Source organism: Strix aluco, chromosome 1 (genome assembly GCF_031877795.1).
Source record: "Strix aluco isolate bStrAlu1 chromosome 1, bStrAlu1.hap1, whole genome shotgun sequence".
Lineage (NCBI taxonomy): Eukaryota > Metazoa > Chordata > Aves > Strigiformes > Strigidae > Strix > Strix aluco.
In genome coordinates this window covers 119,838,806-119,864,741 of record NC_133931.1, presented here as the reverse complement: position 1 = coordinate 119,864,741, position 25,936 = coordinate 119,838,806, and the positions used below count along the sequence as shown (strand labels likewise).

Genomic DNA, 25,936 nt, shown 5'->3' with positions numbered 1-25,936 from the left:
AACTTCCATAAACATTATATTAAAAACCTGAGAAACAAATTTCAATACAGCCCAATTTATAAACTAAGAGCAACATCTGAAAAGTATGTTCTAGGGATCCTAACTGGCTATACAATTTCAAAATATATGAAGAACCATATTTTACATACTGTCGTGCTAGCTCTGTACCTCTACAAATCAAAAACCAAATTTTACACACTAGGTCTAGAAAAGTTATGACAAAACCTGTTCATCAAGTAATTTATTCATACTTTAACACAAAACAGACTGAGGTTAGGGAAATATGAATCTCAGGATGTAATTGTTCTTAAGACTGTGCACACAAAGTCCTGATGTTTCCATTATTTCTCATTTCAGGCAAATATTTAAACAGCTATCCTTTTAAACACACAAGAATATCTACTATTTAAAAAAACACCCACACCTCTTTTTTGCTTTTTTTCCTTTTGAAAAAACTGTTTTGCTCATCTTAGCAGAAAGGGAAGCCAAAAGTAATTTGCCGATTTAAATGAGTTAGTTACCCTAACTCCCCATGCACATAAGCAAAGAATTTCCTTCGTGCAAAAAAAGGCAGAAGCCACACTGACACTTCTGCTTATACCAAAACTTCAGCAAATGCTTTTGCTAATTCAATTCATGTCACCAAATTAATAAAGGACACAGCCAACAACTCAATGTTTAGAAAACTAGAAAAAAACCACAAGTTCATTTATTTCAGAAAATAAAAGACTACTGACACAGTTCTAAGATATAGCTAAGACACCTGCTACCAAGAGAAGCAACCCCATCTCCCTTCCGCTCTGCCCCCATGATGCTGATGTGACCCCGCAGCAAGCTGATGGAAAAAAAACAGAATATCAGCAAATTAACCCCACTGAGACTTTAAAAACAAAAAAACAAGACAATCCTACTTTTAGACCCTCTAGGTATTTGCAGGTCCCTGCAAGGTCAGAGGTGCCTTTGAAGTGTCTGACTTGAGACAGGAAAACAGGACCTTCTCTTCCAGAACCTGTTAGCTCTTAAGGAGGTTAAGCTGCATCATTAAACCCCAAAGGTGTCTGGGACAAAGAATTATCTTCAAATATCTAAACCTGAATCAGTTAGACAATAATAAGTAAAGAGCTGTCTGTTTCTGCCAGGGACAGGAAAAAAAACCTCAAAAATGGCTACATCTAAAAAAAAGTTATGTATGGAGTGAAGCAAGGTACAAGGGATGAAATCTTTTAACAGCCTGATCAGGAAAATAAGGAAATTCAACTTTCCTTGAAGGTTTAAGTGCAGGTTAGTCAACAACTTCCAATAGCATTTTTGATATTCTTGCTTCTGTCCCTGTGCAGGGAGAAAGAACCATGTCGGGGTTGTTCTGCTTTTATTGCTCTCAGGTTTTGTATAGCTTCACACATTTGTAACCCTCACCTTGAACGGCAGCACATTCACATCTGAAGTTAGAAACAAATGGAGCAAGCTATTAAAAATGTACAGTAAGAAGCTGGTTTATGGTACAAGTATGCACAACTGAAATGTTGGGCTTAAATCCTTGTTCTTATGAGAAAAATCAACACCCTATAAAAACAAGCAATATAGTACCATAGTGATCGGAGCATTAAAGAACACACCTTAAGTAGAAGAGGCCTCACGCCAAAGGAATAAGTACCCCAAGTAGCTCAGACACAAAATAACAAAGATTAAGCTGAATGAGGACAGGTCTTCCTATCACCTCCAAGTACAGAACACAGTGGTAGTATGAATGATAAGAGTGAAAAGAGAAATACAATTTTGCTCACTAGCTGAAGTCCTCCACTTGGAGTGAAAAAACTGATCTCTGAAGAAAGTGTTTTTGTTAGTATTTTGAGAAAAACTATTTCAACATAAAACACATGCAATACTTCATGTATGCAATATAAAATAACACATTTTCCTCACAGCCACCAAAGCCCTTCCAACCACATAAAAAAGGGTATCATACTGATGGCTGATGCACATACAAGATAAAACTTGATGATAAGCTTTACTCCTTATGACTATCTCAGGCAACAGGTAAACCAAGATAACTGCGAAATAAAACACATCTAGGGAACTCTGCCATTGCACAGACTAGGGTGTGAGTTGCCCACTTACCAGTGAGGCTTTCACCAGTTCTGGCAATGCTGAAGGTCTTCTATCAGTCTGTGTGGACAAGCACAAAAAAGCACCTCACTCTGCATCTAATATATTACCTTACAAAATTAGAAAGAAAAGGGATACTTTTGCCACAGTTGTCATCAAATGAGACAGAAAGTGTAGTGAGGCAAAGGACTAATACATAGTCTTAACTATGCTGAACTGCTATGCCTGTCAATTTTTATTTTCTTTTTTTCTAATAGGAATGGTGTATTGTTCAGAGTGCTGAAGAGTAACTTTTTGCAAAATTTTTTAAAAAGCACATTACTAATATTAATTTTTAGTAGAAAAACCTGGGCCAGGTATGGTGGGAATATCTTAATCAATTTAAGCAAGAAAAGATGCTATATTTTTGTCTCCTCTGCAAACCTCCAGGGTATATCAATACTTAAAATAAGTTACAACCCAGAAGAGTTATAAAACATTCAGAAACATACCAGTAAGGGAAATGAAGATTTTAGGTTAACCCAAAAAATTAGTAAGATGCAAAACAAACCAAAGAGGAAAATATACAGAACGCTGTACTTTGTGGAATTAATATATAGATTTCTCAGAGCAGGTAGTTCAACAATGGACAAACCCACTTCTGTGTTTGGAGACAGTCACAAAGGCAGTGAAATCATCTCTATACTAAAAAAACTTTCCAGCACAATATTTAAGTCACCTAAAGCAATATCCTGAAGTGTGCCAGACAACTGGAAATGCTTGTGCTTCAATTATTCTTCCTTGACTATGAATTATCACTTCACAGCCCTCAGAAATGGAGCCAGTAAGTCAATTCCCAGGTACAATTTAAAAAAAAAAAAAAAAAAAAAAAAAAACAAAAAACAAACCACCTACAACACGTTATGGAGTTAGATGGCAAACCCCACATGTTTAATGAAGAGCAGTTTTACTGAGACTTGTGGCCATTTCCCCCTGGTTCACTTACACAGCTGCAGCACTAACAGGAAACTTCAAGTTGCTTGTCTTCCCTGAGAAGTTGCACATAAGCAAATGATGAAACAAGTTGCATTTTGTAATACAAAATAGCAAAGTTAAGCGAACTGGGCTTTGGAGCTTTTGCTTGGCTTTTTTAAGCTTCTGCATAACTGCAGTGCAACCTAAATTTCAATATTTATCTGTTCAGAAGCAGTTCGTTGTAATTTTTGCAGTTCAAATATAATCTTAATGTGGCCATTAGGATTAACAAAAAAATCTGTGGATTGTATGCTACACTAATTGAGAAAGAACCACAAAATAGCATCAGTGCATACAGCCTATAGTATGTCTATCACATCTTAAATAATCAGTGAAGAGACTAAGGCAGTGTCACATGGTCTAGAAACTCACTCTTTTTTTTAAAAAGCATGCACCAGAATGTTCAAAGAATAATAACAAATGGGTTCTTCAACAATGGACAAAGCCTATATCCAGAAGCTCTCAACACAGACATCCACCCTCAAAAGCCAAAACTAAATCCAAATACCTCCCCTCTTCCAGTTATAGGTTTCACACAGAAAACTACTGTATTATGTTCGCAGGCATGCATTACAAAAGAGGTGTCAGAACAGGTTCTAATGGTCCCTTATGTCCTACATCACTATTGATCAATTCAAGTTTAAAAAAAAAAAATCTTAAAATTAAACTAAAAATTATGATAAAAAAAAACCACAAACAAACAAAACACAAAGTAGTCCCTCTGCCAAGCTAGTATGACTGCAGTTGAATAGGCAGCCATATGGATTAGTTGTCAAGCACCATGAGAATCAAGAGGTTACAGGCCCACTCCATAGAAAAGTTATTTTAAATAATAAATTAGATGCTTTGAGAATTAGCAGCTCATCAAGCTTTCAATAATCAAAATAATATATATATTATTTTCTGACTCCTCAGATCTGCTTAATAGGAAATAGCTCCACTTTAGTACTTTCAACTGTACAGTGGTACAAAAACTGAAATGAAGGAAGGTTAAACAGCACAGCATGTCAGCCAAGTTCCCCATAACATAGTTCAGGATATATGTATTTTTTTAAGCACTCATTTTAGGGGGTATATTGAAGTGAAAACATTTATAGATTGGACTGATAATTGACATGGTCAACAAAAATATTTTTCCTGTTTCACTGTAACTTTTTCTACAACTTTTGGTATAAATCAGACTATGAAGTCACTACAATTATCCCTGACTGTGACATCTTCGAGTTCTTTGATAACTCAAAAAGAAAAAAATTAGGCCACTACCTAACATTTGACATCCTCAGTTGAAATTTCTCCCTTAAAGGCTTGGAACTCTCTGTTAACATAAAATACTGCGTTTGCTGTAGAAGCCAACTGTGTAACAGGACACAAAAGTAAAAATTGTAAAAAAAAAAAATCTTATTCCAGCTCTCTGTGCTGATTTCATTCCTTCAGACAAGTATCAACAACTAATCATAGTTAAATGTTTCACAGAAATCCCCCTTCTTGTTTGCAGGTCCTTCTCAAACAAAGTTTTTATAGGATGACAAGCTGAAACAAAGAGGTATAGCCTGCCAGAAATAAGGAGGAGGGAAATGCAAATATTTGACTATTTCAAGTAAAGGCTCGATCTCCAAAGGCCTGCTGCCACCGTTACATCAATCCAGACAGGGTCTGCTAAAGATGCACTGATCATAAAGATGGAATCTGGTCTTCCCACATATGGTGCTACATTCAAGCTAGAGCCATTCTGATTACAAGCAGCACTGCTGGATTAAGACTGTAAAAACCTCTCTCTAGATCTGGCTCCAGAGATGAGATGAGGCTCTCAAATGTAAAAGAGAAATGAACGCAACTGTAAGTGAACCAGACCCTGCAATAAAAATAGGAACCTGCATTCTTCTCCACATCCCTGCCCACCACGCAGACAACCCATGCCATCTGTCTGATAACACGGTGGGAAGCAGGGAAACACAGTGACCCTTTCCACTTCTCCCAGGATTCTGAAGCAAATTCACAAATTATTAAAAGTAAAGTAAACTGACATAATTGAATTGGCTTTCTGCTATGCAGCACCATTTTTCACTGCTGACAACTAAAACTGAAAATTGTCCCAATCCCTAGATATCAGAGATCCACACCGATTTATCAGGAAAATTAAGAAGCTAAACTGCCATAACAAGAATAAATTAATACTGCCTCAAGCAAAAGGCAAAGAAGAAAAAGTCAGATTCAAGTGTCCAGCACTAGTCCTCTCTGAAACTTACTGCTGATGGACTGAGTGAAAGAGGCCACACTAACCCCCCTGTGCATTGCATACCCCAGATTACAAGGCATGTCCTAAAATACTGTGGGTGGGGGGTAATTTTTTATTAAAGAAAAAGGCAACAAAAACCTCACAAAAATGTTCAGGAGTTTGGAGGTTTTTTTGGACTGAAGTACGATTTACAAAGTCTTCTGACAAATATAAAACTTTGGCAAAATTAAGAGAGTACGTTAAAATGGACTAATTATACAGACGCTTTGTTGCTAAGAATCTATTTTATATACTACATTAGAGTTTAAAAGTATGTCAAAAGCTTTCATGTAAGAAAACTTTCATGAGGAAATGACAAAAATAAGTTACCAGCACTTAGTACACAAGAATGCATTTATGGTACTCGTTAATACAGTGTGAGGGAGTTTAGAAAATGCTGTCAAACTTCATTAAGAAGAATGTTATGCTACTTAAAATTACTAAAACATTCCAGGCTTTTTTGACCATCCTGTGCAATAAAGCAAACCTATGAGAAGTACGTTATAGCTGAGATGGTAAGAATTTGCTAATAGTTTCATGCTGATTAAGCAACATGCAGTAAGCAGTGCCCTGTCGCTTGCTATGGCAAACGTGGCCCTCCCCCATGCTGCTGAATTATAATTCCATGCTCAGCATTCAGCGGATCAGCTGGAGCCACCAGCCTTTAGAGAACATTCTCATTGAAACTACAAGTATAATAAAGTATTGCAGCACTATCTGCCAAGCTATTGGAAAAAAAAATGCTTTTAAGGACATGTATGCATTAAAAATCTCTACACTAAGGTATACAGCAAAGCTCAGCACATAAAGCTGTTCTTGAAAGCTGACAGAAAGCAGCTGTTCAACTGCAGAAAACAGGTTGAATGGAAGCTGAACTTTCTGTGAGTCTCTGAGAAAAATATATACTAGGGTAAAGGGCATGTTATTTTTCTACTATGGTCATCAGTAAATAATGCACCTTTAGACGTCTGTTGCATTTGTTTGATGATTTAGCTAAAGCAGAGTATCAAACTAGTGGCACATAAAGCCTTACTATTTCTGGAAAAACAATAATTTGACATGAACTAAGCAGAGAGAAAAACGAGGTTTTCAGTGTATTTAAAATTACTGTATACAAGTTTTCACAAGAATACTTTGCCATTGATTTCTATGCCGTTTTCTGGAGACATTTTCACTGAGCTTCTCTAAAAAGGTGAACTATGGGCAACTGCAGGCATTGTAGGAGCTCCAGGTCTCAGGTCCCACGAGGGTCTGTGTAAAGTAACAGTGCTGCAAGCTAATCAGCCAGCTGCCCAGAGAGCTTTCTGCAACACTGCCATCAATAAATAGAGCTTATTCTGCTTCATGACTGTTAAGACTTAGCTGTTCAGTCACATCTAGTACAACAGCTACATTAAAAAGATAAAGCTTATTGGAAAACTTTAAATACCTGAATTGGCTTTAGGCTAACATTGCTCCAAATGCTTTTGTCTTCACAAGAGCAGCAATTGAGTATACAGGGTGATTAGCTATATCTCCTAAATAACACTTACTGGAAGTATTAATAGCTGCGCTTTTTAGATTGCCATTGAAATGAGGGATTAGAGGATGGGCAAACAATCTGGCATGGCAACAGTACAGCAATCGTAGCAAAACCTACAATGAAGCCTCAAGGTATGATGAACCTTGGCAGCCACCCTTCCTCTCAGAGAAACGCAGGACAAGAGTTACAGGAAGATGTTAAACTGCTAAACTGTGCTAAGAGCACATGTACATTACATTTTAGCATATAGAATCATCTATACTGAGCAGAAACTGAAGTTCTATGCCACCTTTCGCCAAGGCAATACAAAGCTTTTGGCCATACTGGCACACTGTAACAAAACAGATCTAATAGCAACAAGAAGTTACAAACACCAATTAAAAAAAAAGCCACCCTTGTCATAAAGCATGCCTTTATTGAGATATTTAGCATAATAAATTAACACAAAAAGATCCCCCAACTTAAAAAGGATTTGGAACAAGCTGTTTGATATGTTTTTGATTCCATAGGCTTTTTCCACATAAACCTTCCCTCAAGCATCACTGAAACTTACAGAAGATAAAAAGCCATTTTCACATACTATTCATTATTTTTTCACATACGTAAACATAATATCAACTAACAAGTAATCTTTTAAATGGTTACATTAAAATTAGATGTTAAGCTCCCACTTACTCATTTAGCTCATTATTAAAATAGATTATCTAAAATTTCATTATTTTAACATCAAAACTCATTTTCACCTGGCAGGTTTCAACAAACAGTGAACAGATTAGACCTTCCTGTCTTTAAAAACCACCAGTCCCTGTACTGGATTATCCTTTACTAAATTTGCATTCAGATACAGTATGCTCTCAACGTTTACTGTGTAACGCTGAATACAATCAGTGGGTTCCGTGACAGCAAGATTTTGTACAATGTGCAAGACAAAGTCACTGTACAACAACTTAGAGCAGAGATTACAATTTAATTTTCAAAGGGGTCTTTGGTATTTTAAGATACTGCATTTCTTTGACATCCTTACTGTCTCTGAGTATGTTGGAATGGGACATTCACCAGCCTGCCCAAAGCAAACAAAGCTTAAGGCAACAAGCAAATGAGGTAAAAAATGTTTGGCATTAAAATTAACATTTTTTTCCAATACTTTAGATGTGTTTTGGGCTTAAAACCCCTCTGACCAGGAAAAATACTTCCAGTTTTGGCACTTACAGAAATAAAGTTCACAGCTCCACTGGAAAAGCATTTTAAAATTAAATTCCCATTACACTTTGGGCTCCTAACAGGACCAGAAGTTGGCTGTTTATGTATTGCCACCTCCAGTAAACATACCTACTCAGCTATGTAGTGTGTATGTTAAAGTTTTCAAATAAACCATAAAAATCCCACATACATTAGCATTCATCAGTTATACTGGAGGTGAGAGAGATATGAATTAAGATAAAATGTCGCAAGTCCTTCTAAACATATCAAACAGCTTGTTCCAAATCCTTTTCAATCTGGGGGATCTTTTTGTATTAATTTATTATGCTAAATATCTCAACAACATACATGCTCCAGCACACAATCAAAACTCTGAAGTTCTTAAGGCTGCTTGAAGTCCCTCAAACTCATATTTTAATGACTTAAGACAAAGAACATCCACTATTACATCATGCATAACACCTTTTTCTTGTAATGAAGGATAACAGAAAGCCAAGTCTCATGCCAGACAAGACATACACACAACAGTTGAAGTTCAGACTTCAGTTTAAAATTCTGCCTTAAAAGATATAACAGGATGAAACAAAATAAGTGTTAGTAGTTGGCACATTTATGTAAGAATTATTTTAAAAAAAAATTCCTTTAGTAGCTGTTTAAGACCACACAAAAAAGCCTGTAATTATGCCATGGTGCTTCCAAGATATTTTTTTAATTCTCAACTTTTAACTGAGTTATAATAGACTACAATTACTCTAATTTTAACATTGAGATTCTGTTTTGCAAAAGTGTACTGAATAGCAGGATGAGTATTTTTAGAAATACATCCAACCCATCATGCCTAACTTCAAGAACTTAAGGGATTTAAGATCACTTTTGAGGGTTTTTTTAAAATGCTAAAGGCAAGTACACAATTACACTGTTAAAGACTATCCCAGAAATACTCAGCAATAGGCTATAGATACTGCTTACAGCAGAACTAAGCAAAGCAATAAAATTCTCATGGGAATCTCAACCAGGTTGCATCTTCTTTCCCCCCTGCAACAGCTAAAAATAGACATGTCTGTCCTTTGTATTTCTTAAGTCTGTTTCTCCCTGCTTGCAGACACTTTGTTGGCACCCAGTTTCAGGGCAGAAAGCATGAAACACTCAGACATGCATTTCTGCACTTTCTTCCCTTTTATTTTCCTTACACTAGCAAGAATTTCTTTCACTTTTAAGAACAGCTATTTCTGCAATTCGCTATCCAGAGTACATAAGTATACTTTTGTCACTTAATTTTGTGTTTCAACATTAAAACAGATGTTAAAATAAAGTAAGTCTGCAACTACCCCTTTACTTCAATAAAGTTAGATATTAAACCAGCATTTTTTTTTTCAGATGACAGTTAAGAAGATATAAAAAGATACAGTATTTGTGGAATTTTATTTACATGACAACAATTCTGAGGCTGCACTCAAGCTCAGATCCAACCATACCAAGGACAACACAGAAGCCTGGTCCTCAGTGCTCAAATCACAGTTTAACATAATACACAGTGAAGCAAAGCAGCAGTTTCTGGACAGACAGTAAGGACGCACTTTGAGAAGGTGAAGTGAGAGCAGGATAAGCATATGGAATTCCTGATACCATCTATGGATACAGTATCCAAATACAGTCCCTTCAAGCTACAGCCAAAAACTTTCCTCAGAAAATCAATTGCAAAGAAAGAAATTGTCAGTGTAACATCTTCTTAGCCCACAATGTTGTCTTTATTTGTTTTAATAAACAGCACGGCAAAGACAGGCAGTAGCTTTACAGCCCTCACAAATACTGTATGTGATATCATCAGACAGTAAGTGTGGACAAAGTCTGCTGAGGCTTTAGAGTTTTACAAAGCCAGAAAAGAAGAATAAAAGAGTTTAGAGCTAGATTTTAGCAAAGCACTTGGGATTTGGGTTTTTCTGTTTTTTCACAAAAGACAAAAAAAATTTTAGTATATGCAAGTTTTACTCAACTGAGGGTTACAATAGCAACTTATGAACTAGGAAAAAGCAAGGGATGCCCTACAGTTTTTACACATACAGTTAACTGAAAAGTAAAGAAACAACGGAAAATTTACACCTTGGTGCATCACAACCCACAAGCTGCTATACGAACAAGTGCTCTCAAACTTAGGAAAAGAAGGAACTGAGACAGGTCTCTCCTCGTGAGAAGAGCATGGAAGAATAACAAGAAAAAGTATCTCTAAAGTTTTACTTCCCTCACCCTAAATGTCCTCTCTTCTCAGACAGTCACACGAAGACACATGAAGAACATAACCCTTCAGGCTGGCAAAGGCAGGAGGAAAGCAAGCAAGTAAAGCTGAAGGCTGTAGCTTGTTGCTGCAAAGGCTGCAGTGGATGACTGATTAGGATCCGCCACGGGCACAAGCATGAGTGGCTGAGCGATGAGCAGAGGGTTGGAAGGACAACGCTGCGTGACAGCTGGGCCACTGGCAGAGCCACACTGCCTCTTCTCCAAGAGCTCAGGCTCCAGCTCCCCGCCTAAAGCAAGGCAGCCATAGAGCCCCGCTGGGAAAAGCATGCCTGGGAGGAAGTGATGAAGTCCTCTGGCATAGCTTGTGGGTGCAAGCACTAAGGAGTAACACACATTATGGTATGAAAAGTACAGGGCCCTAGGGTAGCATGAAGATGCCATTAAAAATTAGAGTGCAGCACCTGGGAGGGAAGATAAGGACAAAGTCGCAGGCAGGATAAATGAACTTATTTGGAGAATTAAAGGACAATACCAATGAGATCTCAGTTTTTGTGAAGGAGTTTAAAATTGGTAGTTGCACTATGAGGTACAAATCAAGTTCAAAGTGCTATCAAGAAACAGAAGAGTGGCCCCTGATTTTTTAAACTTTATATATAGTGAATATATGTATATACACACACACATTATATAGAGAGTTCCCGGTGTCTAAAGCACGATGCAGTTATGCATGACAGCTATTAGCTCTTTGAACTGGATGCAGATAACCAGGAATTGATACGGGGAAGCACCTTTTTTCAATTTCAACAGGAAAAGCAGTCAAATCAAAGTCACTCAGGAATCTCATATTTAGTGTTACACACTTCAGCACAGAATAAAGCTTCTTCTAAATGCTTAAAGAACAAACAATGGTTACGTGCAACACTGTATAAAATTTCTGTTGTACTATGAATCATTTCTAAACATCTTGGCAATCTATCAAGCTGTTTAGAAAAGAAATGCGTATACAACACTATTAGATATGTTGAACAACTAGTTGAAAGACCAGAAAGTTTACTAACAATATTTTTGTTTTTATCAGACATAATATTTTATTAGAATATTTCTTTACATGGGCACATCTGTTGGTAAAAGTGCCATCACATCAATGGCTAAAAAGGCAAGCATGTCCTCCAATACATCAGATTTGCAGACTATTTATGACTATTCAAGTTGCAGTATAGGAGTATGTATGGACTATTGACATACTCAATCACAATACCGCTTAAGGCAGCAACACTCCATCTAAGTGCTGTACCAGCAATATTTGTAGAGCCAGGTGGTGACTAGAGCAGCAAAGTAATTCAACTGAACAGTAATTCATGAAGGCAAGAGAAGGCTAGCAACTGCGTACGTTAAGACGCCACCAGAAAACATACATAAAACTCTGCTCTTCAGCACTGCATTTAAACAGAACACAGGGAAGCTATTTCATTTAACTGGATGATCTGAAGACAATCCAGAAACCCCAGGCAAACCATTAAAAAAGGGAACAATTAAAACTATGTTAATTAAATTCAAAATGCAATATGTAATTTCAGATATAAGATAGGAGCCAGTAAGTTCTAATCATTAATTTGACTACAAACAGAAGTTGAAGCCAAATAACGTAACATCAAAACCCAACATAAGCAATAAGCTCAATTCATTCAGACAGCTCCTCAATTTTTAGCTTTCATTTACAAAATTGTTTTATCAGAGAACTAGAATTAGTTGAAATATAGACTCCAAACACCTACACCAGTCTTCAGAGCACAACTCTGCACAAGCTCCCAGTCTCTGTCAAGAGTTTACAAATGAAAAGACAGGGCAAACAGCTAAAAACTGTTGAAAGAGGGGGAAAAAAATACCAAAATTAAGGTTGCTTTACTTCTCAACAATCTCTCAGCCATTTCAGCATCAATAACTACAATTCCAACTTCAAAATCAGGAGTCCTCTGTATGCAGTACTAAATGTGCACCCACTAGCATGTAAGGTTTTTGCAAAGCATTCATACAAGGAGCTATTCCATGTCTTCACTCATACTTTTCACCTCTTCTATGCTATTTTCAGCACTATTATCTCCTTTTCAAGATGAGAGAAGATGGCAACTGCATGCTATTTAAAATACAGAAATACCACAAATTTAGAGTTCTGCATTTTTGTTTTGCCCCATTTTGTACTACTTTCTCTATGCTGGTTTGATTGCTTCTCTGCATTAACTTAGTTCTTTCATAAAACAATCTACTAAAACATTAGTCTTTCCCAAGGACTAGCTCAGAAGCCATATTAAGATAGGCTAAATTCAAAATCGAGAAGTGTAATCTAACACTATGTTGCCCAATTACTCACCATCACAAAAGTCTCCTGAAAATCTTCAATTTTTACTATCCTGAAAGATTTTGTCCTTTAGCATTAGAACAAACCTCACGTAAGGGCAAAACCTGTTTCTCTCTATCGCTTTTAAATCAAACGTATCCGGCAAGGCACGTCAGAGAAATATCAGCTGTTTGGGTACTAGATACCCATAGATTTTACTTTCCTTTTTTTAAGCACAAATGTCTACTATTCCAGAGAGAGCTGCCTAAAAAAAAAAAAAAGAGAAAAAAGCATTCTGCATTTTATTCTACCGAGTCATACGTTCCCTACCGTTTTGTCACACTGCTGTGAAACAAATGATACTTTCTTTACAATTCTACAAAATAACAGCACATTTATTCCATAGGCAAACACTGCAATATTAAACTGCCTAGATAGTAACTAGGTAAAGATGTACCAAAAGCAATTGTTTATATTCAGAGTTATATGCAAGAGCAAGGTACAGTCAAATATTCTCAAATGGATTTTTGTTCATTACAAAGCAATTTAAGTTTGTTCTATATCTGGAGGTTCCCGACTTAAAAACAACAAAAGCACTGCCAGTAGAGAACAAGCAAGTCCTGGGTATCTCCAGCTGCTTTCAGTTTAGGCAGAAGTCAGACAAAACACCAGTTTCTCTTCTTAGAGCTGCTTTTGTTTAAAGCATTTACTCCACCATCCATAAAGATTCTGCCATCACCCCTGCCAAGGGTGGCACCTTGCACTGCTTCAAAAGAAAAGGCAGGTGGGACAGCAGGCACCAAAACTCATATTACACTTTTCTAGATAAAAAAAGAAAAATCAATTCCATATTATGACTGTTACTCCTTAAGCACTGCAGCTGGAGCTTCATTTGAGCCAGTAAGTAGTACTACCAGTATGAAAGGCACAAGTTTATTAGAGTAGGTTGATGCCTTGGAAGTTGTACTTTACCATTTTCTGCATGAAATTAAGGTAAACGGGTGAAAAGTCAGAAGACTGTGTTGGCACTTGCACAATTTTAACACTGCTCTAGATGCTTATTTCAATTCTGAAAGCACAACACAAAACTACACGTACCAAGCAGATCTTTAGCTTACTCAGCTGAGCATTCAGACACCAATATTAGAACATGCCAGGCAATTAAAACCAACTTGTCTCCCAGGTTATGATTCTTCAACAATTGCCTCACATACGTAATACTTCTGCATTTTGGTTCTTTTTTTAAAGAAGGTCAATCTGATCTGCAGCAGGGAAATTCAGAGGAGCATGTAGACTGTAGGCAGTGTTAGTGGGACACAGTGCCTCCTCATTCTAGGGCACCTAAATCCAGAATTACTCATTCAGACTGAGAGGTACAACTATCTGATAGCTGACTTACATATTAAAAATACTGAGACAAAGCCAATCACAAACAGCACCACTATAAAGTGAAACTATCCAGATCTGTTGTCACTGGGTAAGAGAAAAAAAAAAAGCCAGGAAAAGTATTCCTTAAAGGTTCTGGACAGGCAACATTCAGAGTTACTGATGTAACTTAGAAAATATTTCAAGCTTACAAAGTTCTAGCACCAGTTACTGGAATTACAAAAAAAATATATTTTAATGTTTTACAAAATTCCTTAAATTATAAAGCTTTTAGTTCCTTGTCACTAAAAGTTATTCTTCACCTCATTATAATGGGCATATTTCAGCATTTAACATCATTTGAATAACAAATGCCAACTTTAAGGAGTTAAGAGATTAAAAAGATAGTACTTAAAACATAATTCCAAATATTACATTATACATGCCACCATGAATCTGCAAACATGCTCAGTTTCATTAAGAAAAAAACCTCTTGTATATAGCGTGCTTCCTTCTTACTGTCAAATTATTTATTCCTCAGGCAAATAAATGAAATAAAACAGCACAAAATATCTTACAATAGAAGAAAATTAATTCTGAGTTCCACAAAACCAGTAACAGCCATTTATTTTAGAGGTTTAATGTTTGACCAACAAGGCAGTTTAACACTAACGATTTGCCACCAGCCTTTCCACTAAGTGACAAAGTCAAGAATGCTAAGATCTCCAGAAGACGTGCTCTCATATCTTCTACAGAAACACAAAAAAATTATTTTCCCAAATAAAAAAAAAATTACAGCAATCCCATAGCAATTGCAGAGGTAACACAAAGATCTCTCTGCAAGATCTTTACTACTCAGAATTAATCAAAGCAAAACAACCATCCTAGTGATAATCCCCTTTAGTGCTTCACAGTTTATGCAATAGTCAATTACTAAAGAGGATGAAAGAACAATCTTTGCAAATAGGTCACTGTCTATATTTATAATGATTAAAACCAGCCTGTCACTAAAAGTAACTTTTAATAAGCATAAAAAGTAACATTAAAACAGTGCATGTACTTTACTGTTAAATATATTCTATGTCCCCTATGACAGAAGAGGAGGTAACACTCAGGAGAAACAAAGTTATTTCACACAGGTTATGCATTAGCATTGCTGAAAGATTTTAATTTGTCTGCAACAATTTTATTGGGAAGTATCATCCTCATAAAGATAACACCTAACCATTCTTGACATTATCTATAAATTTACCCAACTCTTTCTCCATCTACATGCCTTCTATCTCAAAACTTGTTAGTAGATATTACCTGCAAACATTGCCCAAAGCTTCTTTTCAAGATCTCTTTTAATGTCTTCCACTTTTACTTCAACTTTTCTTTCCTGTTCAGGCATGCCTAATGCCTAATTTTTTTTTTTTTCTTTGGAACAATTACTCAGGGTTCTACTGTATCGTGCTGGGACTTCCCATCTGCTTCTTTCAAGTATTGTCCATCTTCTGCTGCAGAATTCTCCTCTTCAGAAATTTCCTTTTCCCCCCATTCCTGGCCTCTCTGAAGAGTATCTTCTGCCCTTCCTGTGGGATCGGGACATCACACCTGACACCATTTTCCTAAAATTTTATTGAATTTCATTGACTCTCACAGCTTCAAGCACCACCACTGTGTCTGTGATTCTTATGTCCAGCTGTGCACTCCTGAAGCGTTTAATCCAATTCCAGTTCTACCTGCAGTTACCGTCTCCACCAGAGATTTAAATCTGGTTAAATTGTAGCTTGTTTCCTCTCAAGCCCTACCTTCCTACAGTTCGAGTCTGTAAACTCACATCTGATTCTTACAAGGCCTTATGCACCAGAGCTGTACCCAATAGTTGGAAATTCTTTGCATAAAATGTCAAGAATTTTCATTACCCAGTCCTGTTCTTTCTCTTGACCAGATCATTTGCTTCAATTTTCATTAGCAAGTTCTGCTCTCAGTTACCTCTCTATCCCTCATTTCATATAATATTTCAGCTGCTAAAAAATCCTTCCTTTATGCAGTACTGCAGAGACTCTGGATCTTCCAGTATTTCCACAGACAGCAAGCCTATGAGCTCCAGACTGTACAGCTGCAGAACCTGCAGTTCATTACCAGAAAGAAGGAGGATAATCTTCAGAGAATAATGTAACCACCTCTTAGAAGAATCTCATAACAGAAGCATTTCTCTGCATCTCATACATTTGTACTCAGGATACCGAAAACACACTGAAGGTTGGGCTAGGGCTCAGTACTATCACCTTAACCCTGCGCCCAAAAAAATCACCTACACAAAGGTATTATTAAGGTCATTCTTGCTTCTAATCTTACAAATTTAAGAGAAAACACCTGTAGTTTAGAGTTTATTATAATGCAGACTGCGTAAAACTGAATTCCACAGTAGGCAGGGAGGGAGAACTACAGTCAGTCTTGTGAAGTGAAATCCTGTTTGTGCGTGAAAGCCGGGAACTTGATGTTCTCACTACAGACTAAGAGCAATAAAAACAGCTTTCTGAGCCATTAATTTCTGCACAGCTGATCTCTACTAAACAATAGTCATTATTGAAAGAATTCTAAAAAAACACAAGGCTGTTCCAGTGAGAAGGCTGGCACTCTGAATATCTAGACTGAGCTAACAGTGACATTGGTGCTACTACTGCTTTAATCCCTATGGCTACTAAATATCAAACATTTTCATTGTATTTAAAGAGCTTGTGATTGCACATGATGAGATTAAGTTACTTCACAGTTTTAAAATAAGACAACTGCAAGACTCAGTGAGCATCCAGATTCTTGTCACCCAAGACCACAATAATGGCAAGTCCTTCAGTAACATCAGAAACTGCCATGCTTCTTCCACAGACAAAATGTAGCATTATTAGTTAAGTACTGTGAAAAATCCTGTATTCAGACCTTCCACAACCCAGTGAGGTCTACAAATATGTGCATAGCTGCTCCACTCAAATCCAAACTTATGAATAGGTTGTAGCATTGAGTCAAGTATATTTGTGGGGGTGGGAGGAGGGAGAAAGGTGAAAAGACTAAGTGTCACTGCATCAATAGCCACAGGGTCCGGTGGAAACTGAGCAGCAGGCCACGTATGTCTTATCATCTGACAAAAGACACGCACGTAACATGAATTTCATCTACTTCAGAGATGGAGATGCATCACACTATAGTCAACACAGTACAAGGAACTATCTTAACATACAATATATGTAGTTTACCACACTAAAGTTTAAAGTAGAATAGAGTTTCTAAATATTCCTTAGTATTTTCATCATTTGTTTGGCGATCAATTACTACAGCAGCAGATGGGCTACTACACACACTTCTAAAATAAATATCTAATAATTATTTTATCCTTCCAAGTTCTAAGTGACTCATATCAGCTACAGTGAGCTAGTACACTCTGTAAAGAAAGTGCAAGAAAACTGATCAATATTCACATTGCATAAGTGAGAAATTACTCAAAATTAAATTCAGTAATTCTATTTATTCCTTATTATTGGGGGGGGGGGGGGCAAAATAAAATTCTCATGAAAGATACAAATATTAAAGGCATTAAGTCCCATAACTAGAGAAATTTTGAATTTCAAGAATGAGGTCAAGAACAGAGTAGGATATTAAAAAACTACTGATTCCAAGTATTTCAATAAATACATATATATAAGAGTTCAGAGTCCAAGCCTAAATCACCCAAACAATCTTGTATCTTTAAGATCTTCCCACATTCACTCATTAACTAAGCAGCTTTGTCTTAATTCTGTCTTATTAGCAAAGTACTGATTCACTCCACGATAAGATTTTTATTTCTAAAGTTAGCTGATATCAACCTTTATTTGATTACCACACTTGAGTGAGTTCCTTTAGTACTCTGAATACATGCTGGCAAGTGGTGTTTACTACAATGATCAGTTTGTACCCAAGCAATAACAGTTTAACATTACAGAGTAAGAAAGTTCAAGACTAGAGAGCTTTTAACCTTAGAATTTTAAAATAATTTAACATCTCCCTACAGAATGTGGGGAAGGGTGTGGTGTGTTGGAATTACCTATATACACACATACATAATTATGTGTCGGTACACATACATCATTGGTTCAAGGAAAAAAGATAGATTACAATAGACCAATTAACTTGGTTACCCGCACTAGAAGTGACCTGATTATCTAAATCAGAGTGCTAATCTTTTGTTGGGGGTGGAGGAGGCCTGTTAAAAAAAAAAAGTGAAACCACTTTACTAAGGCGGCCATCAATGCTCAGTTTTAGCCTGAAGTGGGAGTACATCATTCCTGAGATTCTTCCATACTAATTAACAAACTCACATGTTTTGAGTTTTAATACAGAGTAAAGTTGTAAAAAGCAGAATTGGCAAGGCTGACTCATTACAATGAGAGTCTACAAATAAAAGAATCAAGCCAGAAATTAAACATATAAATCTTAAGTGTACCATTTTTTAACTATTAAACCCACTAATACATCTATTTACAGCTCTTACACTATCTATACACATACTTAGGAAAAGATTGCAGTAACTAGCACTATTATTTCAACAAGCCAAGAAGTGAAGAGTTACTGCAGTAGGCTCCATTCGTCTGGAAGAAAATATAACCCAAATTCAGTGTCATCTCAAAACAATCTTAATGAAGAAGGAACAAAAGTGGTTCTGTAACATTGAATCACAGGATAACGTAAATGGAATTAATCGCCAAAGCAAAGTATTTCTGCAAGGAATAGAGCTATACACATCAACTGTTTAGTCTTCAATAACCAGTTCATGCTGAGATACGACATTTTTACTTCAAAAATCTGAATTTATTAGGAATAAGTCTCAAAACAGTAGCAAGTAACTATGGCAATAAGCAAACAAAAAAAAACAACACAGACAAATCTACAGGGATGATTTTTTTAGCTTACCTGCACTTGTTCTGTGGAGCTACTACTGAGTTCATCTCCAGACTCCGAATCTTGGTGAATTTTTTCTGAGCCTTCTCCTGCTGAATCACAAGATTGTTCATGCAAAAAGCTGGTCTTCTCTATTTCCAAGAACTCTGGACATGGGAAATGACCCATGGAGATGGTTCTATACTGATTGGAAACCTTGGGAGATTGCAACTCATTGTTAAGTTTACCATTGTTTTGAGTAAGGTCCAGACTCAAACCGGGAGTTTGACCGGGGCTATTGTTCAGTCCCAGATTTTGATTGGCATCTCGAACTAAGCAAGACACTTGAACTGGAGAAGATTTTCCAAAACTAGAAAGCTCTGGTGACTTATTCACATTTTCGGTTGATCTCTGTAATCCATGCGTCAACTTCAAAGCATTATTTGGCAGCATGCTTGCAGGCTTAACAGGTGGCATCAGCGCTTTTCGTGGTATTTCCTTCACATACTGTGCTGGCACATAAAAGGGTTTGGAATTTTCATCTCTCTTGACTTGCCACCAATCATCATTAGTCTTTTTCACCAAGATGTATTTCTCCCCTTGCTTAATCACAATCTTCTTGTCCTTGGCCTCATACTCATAGTCGTACTCCACTTCAATGTACAATTGTCCTGGAATGATCTTCCCACCTTTATCAGCCATTTCTATTTGAAAAGATTTCACCTTTTCAGGCAAAAGGTAAGCCACATTCTGTTTCTGAAGTGTTATTTTCCTGTTAATAAACAGAGCTGTAAGAAAAAGAAAAAAACATATATATGTAATAAAGTAATTGTTTAAGAGCACTTCAGAGGCAATTAATTTCAAAAATAACCCTGCCTATTCAATTTATGTCAACCTCAAACTAATCAATTGATAGAAAGATGCAAGATTTTCAGATACCTTTCTCAGTGATAAAACAAAGTCAGTAGAACAAGTTAGTCACTGATTTAACTCTCCTATTCACACAAACCTCCTGTTATCAAGTGGCTCATTAAGCCTGTTTCTATTACTAACTAATGTTGATCGATCATCAGGGGCTTGGAGGGGATACTAGTCTGAGTCAATCTCTTGTTTACACACAGGCTTAATTTGTTAATGGAACTGTGTTACTACACTGGTTTTAATCAAAATATTCAAAAAGATATTATTCTTTGCTTATTTTGATTACTCTTTCAGTTCAAGAGTGCTCAAAATTCCTTTCAAAATCTCTTAAATCTTCCTCCAATGCTACACCCTGGTCATCAGGTTCAGCAGGGGCTGGCAATCTTTGATCCATACGTGCTGCACACCCTAAAGCCTGCTAACCTTCACCTAACTGGAGAAGGAGGTGACTAGGAGTATGAGACCCACGCTGTCTGAGGCTGCAGATCACGTTGCCTATGCATCTAGCTGTTTTCTATAAAACAGGTGGTATAATCACTTTTTATTTCTGTAAATTGCTAGTGTAACTGCAATACAGCATTTAATCTATAACCATGGTAGTATTAAAGTATTCAATGTTTCCAAGATACTTTCGTTTCAGTGATTTAAATTTCACATATTTACTTTGCTCTTAAGAGAATTTTTTTGTGACATACCTTAGAGAAAACCTGATCTAACCAAAAGTTTGACTAAAACAGAAAACACAAACAAAAAACCCAACAATAATGAAACAGGACTACGAACCGAAACCAAAAAATGGGTAACACGTGAAAATTTTGAGAAGGGCTTTCAGCACCTTATAATCCAGACAACGCCATTGTATCCGTACCCATGAACTACAAGTTCTCTCTATTTAATCATGTAGCATCAATGTCACAATTCTTAAGTGGATAAGCATCAGTCTTGCCAACTTAGACTGAACACAACATAGTTAACATGAAAGATACAGTTTCTTAATCGTGAAAATCAAAGCAGGTAAGTAAAGGGGAAGATCTCTAGCATTCAAATAGAATGCAGGTGAATTCAAGTAAAATGCTGCCACATTTAATCTCATAGAGATTAATAAATATTGTTTAAAAATGCATATTTCATGAATGAGAAAAATTACGTAGAAAGTTGCAACTCCGCAAGTTAAGACTTTGTGATGAGATTTGGAGCGTTTACCCTGCCACAGAGTGGAACTACTGCAATTCCATGCAGACACACACACGGAGTAAACTCAGCTACCCTAAACGGGACTAAGGACAGAAACAACAACAAAAAAAGGCTACTGGGGAGAGCTTAAGCAGAAACCCCCAACAGTTCTTCAAGTTCTCTTTCACCATTTCTGCTATCTGGTCTGAGCCTTGAAAAAAATAATGTATTTCCCACATAACTGAGCAGAGAAAGAAGCAGCTAAAAAGCTCAAGTATGATGCCAAGACAGAGTGCCCATCTTTAAACTGCATCTTTCTCTCTCCTACAGTCCATCTTCTTTTACCTCCAGGAAGCATTTCCTACAGGTAACTTGAAAGCTACCATCATTCGCAAAGCTCCAAATGGAATCAGAAGGTCAGACAATTTTATTGAGGACTCAGCAGAAGGAATGACGGTACCACATTCAACAAAGCTGAGAGTAGAAAAGAATGCTAGGATTCTGGTGTTTACTCTCTCTACCATAAAATGGTACACTGAAATTCACAGCATTATAGTCTATTTACAGACTCGGTACAAAATAAACTTGCTTACCTGCTGTTCTACATAAATAGGTATTTTTTCAAGTGCAGCTCTGCAGTTATTTAACAACTGTAGCAGAAGGTAAACACAAACTGCAGCCATTCCCACTCTTCCTAGTTCTGGAAGCTCTGCCTTACAAATGTTATGGTTTCCTCATTACTAAACCTGACTCCTCCCAACACTTCAAAGCTGCTACCAACCCCCTTCATGGCTTCAAGGTCATACACCAGAAAAATGCAAGTGTTCCCAAGTTACAATCCACCTCTAAAGTCTGCTACCTTGGAAGTCAAAAGGTAGCATGAGGATCTATTTACACTGTTTTTCCTTCTCCAATACAGAAACCAAGAAGAGAACCTAAGTCTATGGTTTCCCACAGGGCTACCAAGTGTTTAAAAGTTTGGCAAAAGAGAAATGAAAAATCCAATTTCATACAGGTATTTATTGAGAATGCATGCTTCACATTTTTTCAAGACAGATAGGTTCAACAAGTTGCATTTTATGCTTAAAAAAACAGAATTTTAAGAAATACAGGTCAAATAAAATACAGTAGCTACAAAAATAGCTGTATCCACTTTTGAAGTCAGTTTTGCAGTCTCATCCCTTTCCATAAAAAAATAAAAACCAACAAAAATAAGCAGCACAGTTTTTTGTTCTCTTACCCAAACGGCAAAATTATCAAGTCAACAGCAAACATTTGGTAATGTTGAACATATGATCAAAAAGAGACAGGCTGTGTTCTGCATTTGATCAGAACACTAAAACAGTTTTATAAACATAACACATCATCAGGATCAAACAAGGTTCTAATTCTCCACCTCAACAGAGAAAAGCAAGCAATACCTATGGCATAGGTAGGAAATCTTTCCAAATTTAACAAATATCAACATTAACCCTGCAGGTCTGCAAACAACTACCATGGTCTTGATTTCATAAATGCAAATGCATTACGTTTTATTTTGTTTGAATTTTTTTAATGCAGCTGTTGTGCCACAGAAGGTAGACTGTCTGTACCCTACGCGCACTCCAGGGGACAGCTCACTGTCATGTCCTTTCAAGTGTCCATCTATCTGTCTCATAGAACTCAGGTTAAAGAGCCACCAAAGCCTTAGCTAAACCTCTATTGTAAGGGACTTAGAATAATTCCGATGTGAATGCACAGTATTGACATTTGGAGTACTGACTTGGTTGTGCTACTAGTCAACAGCTGAAGTGATAGGTCAGGTCAGACTTTATAATCTCACTGTATTTTTTTTTTCCTTTACCATTACCTGTAATGCTGGATGGCACCCACTCTGGTAACGAAGGTTGAAGAACCCTAATTAGAGGACAATAATCATGAAATATTATTTACTTCCACAGAGGACAGCTGTAAGATTTAATACCTTAAATAAAGTCTCAATGCCTGATTAAGAGATTAATAACAACAAATGCCCCCACTGACACCAAAGACCTAAGAAAACTTACAAATACCAAAAAACAGACTCAGGCCACACTCTTCTGCTGAGGAAAACCCCGATTGCTACATGGTAGCTAATTTAAGGTGGGCCACATCCCCACGCAGCAACACCGTTTCGCAGAGCACGCGCGTCGCCCTAGGAGAGGACACGCGTGATTACAGCCACGGCCCCGGCCGCCCAGCGCCCTGCCGCACTCGGGAAGCAAGCGGCCAGAGGCTCTTCCACTCGATACCCACGCACAGATCTCTTCGGGATCCGATTTCCGATGGGCACCGTTCCCACCTCTTACTCAGCTAAGGCCGAGTGAGGCTGGCAACCCTCGGTGTTTGAGGGGGTCAGCTCCTCCCTTGCCTCCTCTCCCCGCCCCGCGCCCCTCCGCGGCCACGGCCCGGGGGGCCTCTCCCCACGCGAGGGTGCAAACGCTTGCCTCTCGCCGGATTTTATCTACGTCCACACAAAACGAGACCTTTTCTAAACCCCACCTTAGACGGGTGGGGTTTGGAAAGCTTTAGATTGCTCGGGGGTAAGCCTTTCCCAGGGCGACTTAAACCCTACAGCAAGGCGGCCACCACAGCTCTCCATCTGAACGGCAGAACGATGCTCACTACATTGATCTCGAAGCACATGCAAAGGGTCTTGAAAGAAGCATGGTCCTACCACACACAGAATCATAAGTATGATCATATATGATATGTAGATAATACAATCATATATCATATTAGACATGATCACCCCTAACTTCACCATTATCGAGACAAGAAAAAAAAAAAAAACATAAACATCAGAAGGTACGCAATAGGTGTTTCATATCACGGAGTATTTTCTTCTGATCTTCTAGACCCAGATAATTGAGACTTGAGATACACTTAAAAACTTTTTTCCTATTTCTTTTATTTTTCTCTTGGAAAAAACCTTACCACGGCTATGGAATTGTTACTTACTTTATAATACAAGCAGATGATAAGTTATTAAAAAATGCCACTGAGGATGTTAAACAATCGCCTTAAAAATCTTTGTGTGACCTTGTTCAGGGTGTCCTACAAAGCAGCAGCAGTTGACTTGTGTAATCTTTTTCCATTTTCAGCATCAAACTTCACCCACTACTGGAATGAACCCTTCCGCAGTGCTGATACAGAAATAAACTCAATTACTGGAGCTAAATTAGGATAAATTCTTATCAGTTCAGGCCAGATGAGATACCCTGGCTACAGCTCACTAGATTCTATGCTTCTGCCTGGGCATTTTTCTTCGGGGTGCAAGCTGTACTGCATGAACACTGCTTGGGAGACTGGTCCCACAATAATCTGGTTAGAATGCAACCCTATTCATACCTTCCTTCCCAAGGGTTACCACTCTTTATCCAGCACAACTAACTCCTCAGCTAATATTTTCACGCAGACAACCAGCCCTCAGCAGTGCCTATAAAAACCACCATCTGCAAAGTGCACGTCTAGAGCATGCAAAAGTTGTATAAAAATAGATGCGAAGATGCAAAAACAAACAACAGATATAGACAAGACACAGACAATTTGTAAGGTTTATGAAAACAAACTTAATCCTTTACTGTTTCCTCAGAGATTACCAACACAGGCTAGAGAAAAAGCACTACTTCCAAATAAACGAGCTTCCCAGAGCCTTAAAAATTAAAGGCATAATAAGTAACCCTTTAACAATTGCCTCGGAGCACTGGATGAGCGATGCATTTTAAATAACCGTCAGGACAACTTTTCAAGCCACGCCGCGGCACCCCGCACCTTCAGGAGCCTCCACGCACCAGCAGCCCACCTGCTCCTCGTCGCGGGCTTTTGTTAAGTTGTTGACTCCAACGACCGGCTGCAAACGGCGCCGCACCGCCGCACCCCGGCCTTTAAACCACCCCAAGCTGCCGCGCTCGAGTTAACGCCAGGGCGTCGAAGCCCCCTCCCGGGTCGGCGGGGGCGCCCGGGAACGGCCGCCAAGGCGCCGCTGCCCGCCGCCGCCCTTTGTTTCCCGCCGGCCGCGGCCCCAGCAGGTGAGCGGCGCTTGCACAAGGCAGGTCGGGCGGCCCGGCCCGGCCGCCCCCGGCTCCGCGGGCGCACCGGCAGCGCCCGGGCGCGGAGCTGCCTCCCGCCGCCGCCAACTCCGCGCTCCCGGCGGCGCCCAGGGAACGAAGCCGCCGCAGCCACCGGGGGCACCGCGGGGCGGCGCCGCCCAGACCCCCCGCCGGCCGCCTGGCACGGCAGGCGCTCCCCGGCGGCGCCCCGGCAGAGGGAGGGCGGCGCCGGGGGACCTGGGCCGCTGCCGTGAGCCGGCCCCGGCGCGGCCGCGGACGTGCCCTCCGCGGGGCCACCCTGCCCTGCCCGATTGTCCCGGCGGCGGCGGCGGCGGCGGCGCCGCGCTCCTCCCCGCTCCCTCCCCCCCGCCAGGCCGGGAGGCGCGGCCCCTCACCTGCTCCGGCGGCACGGCCGGGCCCGGGCCCCGCTCCGGCTGTGGCCGCTCTCGCGCTGCGCTGCTCTGCGCTGCTCTGCGCTCCGCTCCGCTCCCCCGCCCCGCCGGCCCCACGCCGAGTGTCAGCTCCGGGGCACGGCGGCGTCACCGCTCCCCCGTCACGTGCCGGGGGCGGGGCGCGCGGGGGGCGTGTGGCACGGGGAGGGGCGGGCACAGCGCAGCCCCGTTCCCGCCGCTCTCATCCGGTCCCGTCCGGCGCGGCCCGGCCCTGCCGGCGCGGCGATGGCACTCGGGTCTCGGGTGTCGCCGCGAGGAGCGCTGCGGCGGACGCGCGGCGCGGGCCGGGGTGGCGGTGGGCGCCGCCCCCGGGTCCGAGCCTGGGCCTGCCGCGGCGTGCGCCGAGCCCCGCCCGCCCCGCGCGTGGCT

General features: G+C 39.3%; 1 protein-coding gene across 14 annotated transcripts in view; it reads right to left on the bottom strand.

The window, feature by feature from the left end:
* ARHGAP12 (Rho GTPase activating protein 12) overlaps window positions 1-25,662 on the bottom strand; it is an 81,206-nt gene extending 55,544 nt beyond the window's left edge. For 8 of the 14 annotated variants that reach the window (XR_012624174.1, XM_074832790.1, XM_074832780.1 and 5 more), the window contains exons 1-2: window positions 25,511-25,603; window positions 18,985-19,739 (exon numbers count right to left, since the gene is read on the bottom strand). Coding sequence is in view for 13 of the 14 variants with exons in the window: in XM_074832790.1 (XP_074688891.1) it covers window positions 18,985-19,653 (669 nt within the window). In the remaining variant the exon portion in view is untranslated. Of the gene's footprint in view, window positions 1-18,984; window positions 19,740-22,894; window positions 22,942-24,868; window positions 25,004-25,510 lie in introns of those variants that run through there. The other 6 variants (XM_074832837.1, XM_074832870.1, XM_074832878.1 and 3 more) reach the window with 3 other exon arrangements.
* Between the last annotated feature and the right edge of the window lie 274 nt (window positions 25,663-25,936).